Below are 7500 nucleotides of genomic sequence, written 5' to 3'. Positions count from 1 at the left end.
ACGTTTCTTAGCCTTGAAGGACATAACCGGTGGTATAACAAGCCTTCAAACGAAACATGATTTACAAATTAACTAAATCAGATGCCATGCTTGACCGAATCAAATGCCTATAGGTGGAAGGAAAATAGTAGATAAAATATACACGGTATACAATTGATGTCGGGCTAATCATGTATAATTTATGACCTACATACCACAGATTACCTATAATGCCACCATACTTCGGTACACTCTCACCATACAGTATTATTTTCCTAAGAATGTGATATCTCTTTAATCGATTCTTCACTTGTGTATATATTACATAATTCACATTTTATATTCTAAAGTAAAATGACTCATCTCTATTTGTTTTTAATACTGCTAAAGGTTTAAATGTTTGAAGGTCACTCATGATTGGCACAGGCAAGGCCCAGTGACAACGCCGTAACTAGCAGGATAATGCCCAAGACACTGACCATATATACATATGATCAGCACCCAAACCCCCTTTCCATCCAAGCAACGACCAGGGAAGACAAGGCAATGATTGCTGCTTCCACAGCAGGTAAACCTATAGGCTACCACAAATCAACAACCCCCCCCCCATCCTTAGCTCACAAGGATTGCGAAGTTGCGGACACTACAAGAAACTATCGAGTTTGAGAGGAACTCGAACCCCAGTCTGGCATACCGCCAGGCAGGTTACATGTCTAATAGGCGACCACAACCTGATATGGTGCAGATTCAACTCTCTAAACTTATGTACATGGAGGTCACGACCTCATGACTCAATTAGAATTAGCAGCTATTAAAATTAATCCCACGTGTTGTTTTTCTCAATGTGTCCTTGTTATATGTTCGCGATTGACTTAATTGATTTACTAAACTAATTATGAGAAAAGAGGAGTAAAAAGAATTTGTTATTTTAAAAGAATTAAACCCATACCATCAAAGTGCACCTATCAAAATAACATCCAACAGAAATCCTCTATAAATCTACTATGCAAATGATATTCTGGTGGAAATTAACATACGTACAATCATAACGGATGCTGATCTCTGTTTATGATGATATATTAAATTCGAAATTATTCATATCATTCTGACATATGGTTTCCGGGAACCAAGTATTACCATAAATAGATTTGTTAAGCTTTTTAATAGTAATTTCTCATGAGTCTCGCTCTCTGCAACCAACATCAAAGTTGGTTATTTGGAAAGTTGAGCTTCGATTTTCAATAACACTATCATATTTTCCTTTTCAAAGTAGGTTTTTTATTTTTTAAATTGCACTAAATGATCTGAAAGGATACGAAAGAGAATTCAGGATATATAATGAAATTCAATTCATTTGGAAGTGGTATTCGTTGATATTATATATATATCAGAAATTATTTGTTTTATTTTAAACGACTGACCATACACATTTATATTTGATTCTTCTCTAATAAAAGAAGGAATAGACACCATAAAAAATTACAATCCAATCATTTTTATGATTCTCATATTTACTATTTTTTTTCTAATAAAACTGAATACTGCTGAACGATGAAACAATCTGTCTCACATATGTAATTAGAATGTATTATAATTATTATTATTATTATCATTATAATATATATATATATATATATATATATATATATATATATATATATATATATATATATATATAAATATATGCATGCATATATATATATATATATATATATATATATATATATATATATATATATATATATATATATATATATATATATACACATATCAATATATATCACTAACACTCGTGATTTTAATCAATGTAAATACCAACCACAATGTAATTTAATACCAAATTCTACCTTAAATGAATTCCAGTGGGTGTATATTCCCAAGGTAGAATTCAGTGGCTCCTCAATCTCAGCATTGCTAATGTTTCTTTAACTTTGTATGACTTAAAATTTTAGGTGTGATTCTCTACGACAAATTTACTTTTGAGAAACACATTAGGTCTGTGTCTTCTTCAACTGCACAAAAAATTGGCTTACAGAGCAATTCTTTTTTTTTAAGATTTTTGGTGATCAATCTCTTCTGAAGTGTTTTAAGTCTTTTATTCTACATTGTTTCGAGTATTGTTCTCCTGATTGGTGTTCAGCTGCTGATTCTCATCTTGATTTGTTGAATAAAAACTTAAGATCTCTTAAATTTCTTATTCCTGATCTAGATATTAATCTCCGGCACCGTCGCTTAATTATATCATTATGCAAGTTGCATAAGATTTTTTTATTTATAATTCTGACCATCCTTTACAGTTCCATCCTGTTCGTAATACTAGGCAAGCAGTTAATTCTAATAACCAAGCCTTCTCCATCATGAGCCTCAATACTACACAGTATTCTAGAAGTTTTATTCCAGATGTGGCCAAGTTGTGGAATGATCTTCCTAATCGGGTAGTTGAATCAGTAGAACTCCAAAAGTTCAAACTCGCAGCAAATGTTTTTATGTTGAATAGGCTGACATGAGACCATTTATAGTTTAGATATGGAATATCTGTTTTAATGTTATTAATGTTTTTAAATATCTTATACAAATTGCTCATTTCTTATTATATATTTTATTTATTTCCTTATTTCCTTTCCTCAATGGGCATTTTTCCATGTTGGAGCCCTTGGGTGTATAGCATCTTGCTTTTCCAACTAGGGTTGTAGCTTAGCTAATAATAATAATAATAATAATAATAATAATAATAATAATAATAAGCAATCCTTATCATATCTTTACTATAACTATTTCACCCACTTGCCCAAGATTACATAAAGATTATATAGAAATTACAAGCTACCAGTTGTGTTATTACGGACTGACCAAGGGAAGTGTTGGCTTTAATACAAAAAAAAAAGTAACTTTTTTTTTCTTCTTTTTTTCTTTTTACAGGATATAAACTTACATACCCTAAGGGTTGAAACCAGATTAACGAAGTGTTTACTTTTACTTTTTGTCAGAGTCTTTCCTTTCAAACCCCCGTTTGGCCACTTCTCGTGAGATTTAGGTATTCAGACAAAAATCTTTTTTGTGTCTAAAAAAAAAAAAAAAAGACTCTTCCATGAAGGATGATTGATGGCTTGTGGGAAATAGGAGAGATGGAAGAGGGAAAATATCGAGTTGGTGAGAGGAAGTATTTCTCGGTTGAACTAAGAGAGGATAATTTGAGTTTTACTTTTTAAACGATTTTTGTGTTTGCGAGACAAAATAATGTCCATTTTGTCTTGAGTGTTAGACCTTTCTTATCATAATATTTTGTTTTTAGTATGGAAAATAAAAGTTATAGTCTGTATACCATTAATTAAATGAACGTTTACGCTTGTAAAAATAAAATAGAATGTCTTCCTTAAAAAAAAGAAGAAAAAAAATGGCCATATAAAGTTTGAGCCGGTACAAATATAAAAATAAATATAATCACATGACATAATTGCTATGAGGTGAATGGCTCACTTAATTAAGAATGTGGGTATTAGATTACTTGTGTAGTTTCATATTTTTTAATTTATTTCGTGATTTATTAAAATTTTGTTAATATTTTAATTAAGTTTAACCAATATTTTTTTTTTTATAATTAGCAAACTTAGACCTGAAACATTAAATGTATATTTATTTTATCTTTTTTTCCACATTTTAAAGATCGCTCATGGGAGTATGTTATTCAGTTTAATACTTAATAGTCTAACCAGATATTAAAACCCAATACTGATAGTATTCCGATTCGCTGTATAGATCTGCTAGGGAACTCCATCGAATATATTCTAGAATTCCTATCCAAGTCGCTGATAATAATAAAAAGAAAACATTCAAACCTTTTAGTAATTTCCAAGATTTTTTCTTTATAAAACAGAAAGCAAAGACTGTCTTTAAAAGCAATGATACAACTCCAACAAACTCCTCCTTTGGCAACTTTCAGGTGAGAGTTCAAACTTTGGTAATTCTCAATATCAGAGAAGACAAGCACACGGAAACGAGATCAAAGTGGGTTAGAATTTTCGCTTTTTTAATAGGACCATAACACGAAACTTCTTAGGAGAGAGAGAGAGAGAGAGAGAGAGAGAGAGAGAGAGAGAGAGAGAGAGACGTATATACTTGCAAGGTCAGTTTTCTTAAATATCTTCTTTCCATTGAAGATGAGAGTCTAACTCATATCATTGCTCAATGTAATTACATTAGTTAGATACTTTTAATATCGAACTTTCTTAAAGTTTGTAAGGTGCGAGTTTATATCTCGGATTTCCAAAGAACAGGAAATTGAAATGATATTTTCAAAGATTGAGATCATTGTGCCATACAAAATTCAATAAAAATATTTGATTAAAACTAAAATCAAACGTGGGTTAAATAAACATTATATTCAAAATCTTTAAGAACAAGAACGATATAACCTCTCAAAAACCTAAATCGAGAGAAGTTATCTGAAAATATGAAATAGATATAATCATACAATTCTATGATCTTTTTACCTGGTGAATCTTAGTTCGCCTTTCCAGACTTATTTCCATTCCGGGCATCGAAGCCAATGTCCCGGTTTAGTGGAATGTTATCGCCAATAACAAAATCAAAAGGATGATAATTAATCTACTCTGATTTTGTTGCAGAAATAAGCTTAAATGCAAATATATTCCGCTTCAAAGAAATATAAACTAAACAAACGAAATAGAGACAAACACAAAAAGAGCGTCTCTTTTCATTCCTCTTTTTCGCGAGATGTGATGACGATGAAAGACGCCAGTGCGTGAAGGAACCCTAATTTGCATATCCCTTTGCATATGCAAACTCTCAAGGATAAGACTGAATATTAGATTAAAGGTAAGATTTATGACATTCATTTGTATCTGAAAGGCAACTTATGATTTACAGATCTGACCTAATATACACTAAAAATATTGCATGAGTGATCCACATTTTCTAAATCCATTATTGTTATTGTTATTGTTATTGTTATTGTTATTACAAGCTAAGCTATAACCCTAGTTGGAAAAGCAAGATGCCATAATCCCAAGGGCTTTCAAAGGGAAAAATAGCCCAGTGAGGAAAGGAAACAAGGAAATAAGTAAACTATAAGCAAAGCAATAAACAATATAAATTAAATATTTTAAGAAAATAACAACATTATACTAGGTCTTTCATACATAAACTATATAGAAAAATAAACCGGAGCTTACCCATCGTTAAATGCAAGTTAAAAAAACATGATTCCCCTACTTAGTAATCCAGGTGATATGTATACAGTATTCTCTTAAGTATACTCCATAAAGAATCGGAAATAAATAGAAATGACTCATACTTCCCAATTAATTATTTGGCATTCCTAGGGTTAAATTCTAGAAATAGACGGTATGTTAACTGAAAGAGTAGTATGTTGATATTCATTGGAGAATTAGTTATTTTTTTCTTGAGTACACTTCCTATACAATATGAATAGACAATGATGCAGCCTGTCCAATACACGAGTGTATCTCTAATGCTGAATGAAACAATGTGGACATCCTGTAATATTTACTAATCTTCTTATTCTTTTTCTTATCTATATTATTCATAGAATTAAGCTTTATTTATAATAAAGGGTCTGGAAAAGATGGATCTTCCTCAACACCAGTCAATGGCAAATTTCTTATTTTCGATTAATTAATATTTCAAAGGATGATTTATATTATAAATTACCACTTAAGATTTTCTTTACAGTTGTTTCGTAATCATTCATTCTTTTTATATCTAAAAAGGACTAAAAACTATTGCAAATAAAAATTATATATGCAAGTATTTATTCGAACGCACATACAAACAAATTTAACTAAATAATCGTTCGCGTCCACAAACGTGCATTATTTAGGATTGTTTAGGTAAATATAGATATTTAATTTCCTTTTTTACATTTCAGAAAAAAAAACCTTCAAAAGTAGTGATGAAAATGGACTGAATGTTATCAATGAAACTGGCATGACTCAGTGATTCAAGAATATGTGTGAGAATTTCCACATTCATAATATAAAAAATCTGCAATAAAGCCTCTAATCTATGGCTTATATAATAATCAGTATTTTGTGAGCAACCGTTACTGGCAAACGAAGTGGACAGGAATTTCGAATTATTTTCTATACACTGCTTTTGATATCTCCACTTCAAGAGTCTTAAAATTTAGAGAATGAATAATTAATTGGTAGCTTTCTTCTTCTCATAATTATAATTTATATCATCGTTATAAATGGTCTTTGCTAATATTGTGGAGATAAGCAATATCACTATACTAAGAATGAACTTTCCGATTTAATGTTCTACAGTGCATTATTATGCTTCGAAGACAATTCCACTAGATGTCCCTCAGTCACATTGTAATTAAAAAAGGAATTTTTGACAAATTCACAGCCATAAAATGACACCAAATAAATATACCGCAACTTTCTCCTAATTCATTTACACGGAGAAAATAACGCCACATTTCCCTCACAAAATATGATTATAACATTTGCCATCTTGGCTTAAATTGGATCCCAAGTCAGTCGACCGCAATGGAAGCCAACAGCAGAGACCAAGAGGAAGCTGGAGGAAAGAACAGATAACTTTGGAAATCTAATCAAGAGACTGCCAGGTTCTGGAAGTGCTTAGAGCTGACATAAGAACGATGGGTTTTCAAAGGAAATATTTGGGGAACAAACACCGTATTTTCCTTTTTTTTTCCATGATTCTACAATAATATGAAATAGTGATATTAAATACTTTTTAATAAGGCATTAATGAAGTAATTTATATATAATGTCTGTTTCAGCTTTTTTTCTTTCTTTTCAACTAGCAATATAATAAGAGTTCCAAATGACATACGGACCACACACACACAAACAAACACACACATTATATATATATATATATATATATATATATATATATATATATATATATATATATATATATATATATGTACATACATATACTTTATATATATATATATATATATATATATATATATATATATATATATATATATATATATATATATATATATATATATATATAAAACATATATATAATACATTTTATATTCATCACGTGTCAGCTTTCGTGATTTCTACACATATATGTGTGTGTGTGTGCGTGTGTGGTGGGTGGATTAATCATTGTTGTCAAAGGACTGCTTTTTAATATGTAGTGATTAAATTCCCCACTGCACCAAATGACCTGGATCTGATATTAATAACCACAAACACTACGTAAAGATTATCAGTCTAATGAGACAGCTCACGCTACAAACTTTCATTATACGTTAATTAGACGGAATTTCCATGGTGTCATGCGAACACTTATTATGCATTCAAATTGGGGATAGCGATACCAGGCGTTTAATCATGCAGTTATGATAAATTATACAAAGCAGATAAGAAATTATTGATTAAATATGCCGCAGTCACCTGTGAGACTTTTGGCAAAGTTGGTAGCTCGTATTTATATACTAGACATAATGAATAGCATTCTCATCAACAAAATCGTAGGGCACATCTC

General features: G+C 30.5%; 1 protein-coding gene across 1 annotated transcript in view; it reads right to left on the bottom strand.

Moving 5' to 3' along the window:
• Positions 1–4332: 4332 nt before the first annotated feature.
• The window catches only part of LOC137652734 (cell adhesion molecule Dscam2-like), an 80051-nt gene continuing 76883 nt past the window's right edge, over positions 4333–7500 (bottom strand). The window contains exon 14 of the mRNA XM_068386139.1: positions 4333–4421. Within this exon, the coding sequence (XP_068242240.1) occupies positions 4333–4421 (89 nt within the window). The remainder of the gene's footprint in view (positions 4422–7500) is intronic.

The sequence above is a fragment of the Palaemon carinicauda genome, chromosome 14 (assembly GCF_036898095.1).
Source record: "Palaemon carinicauda isolate YSFRI2023 chromosome 14, ASM3689809v2, whole genome shotgun sequence".
NCBI classification, from domain to species: domain Eukaryota; kingdom Metazoa; phylum Arthropoda; class Malacostraca; order Decapoda; family Palaemonidae; genus Palaemon; species Palaemon carinicauda.
Note: the sequence above shows the minus strand (reverse complement) of the source record. Positions and strands in the feature narration are given on the sequence as shown.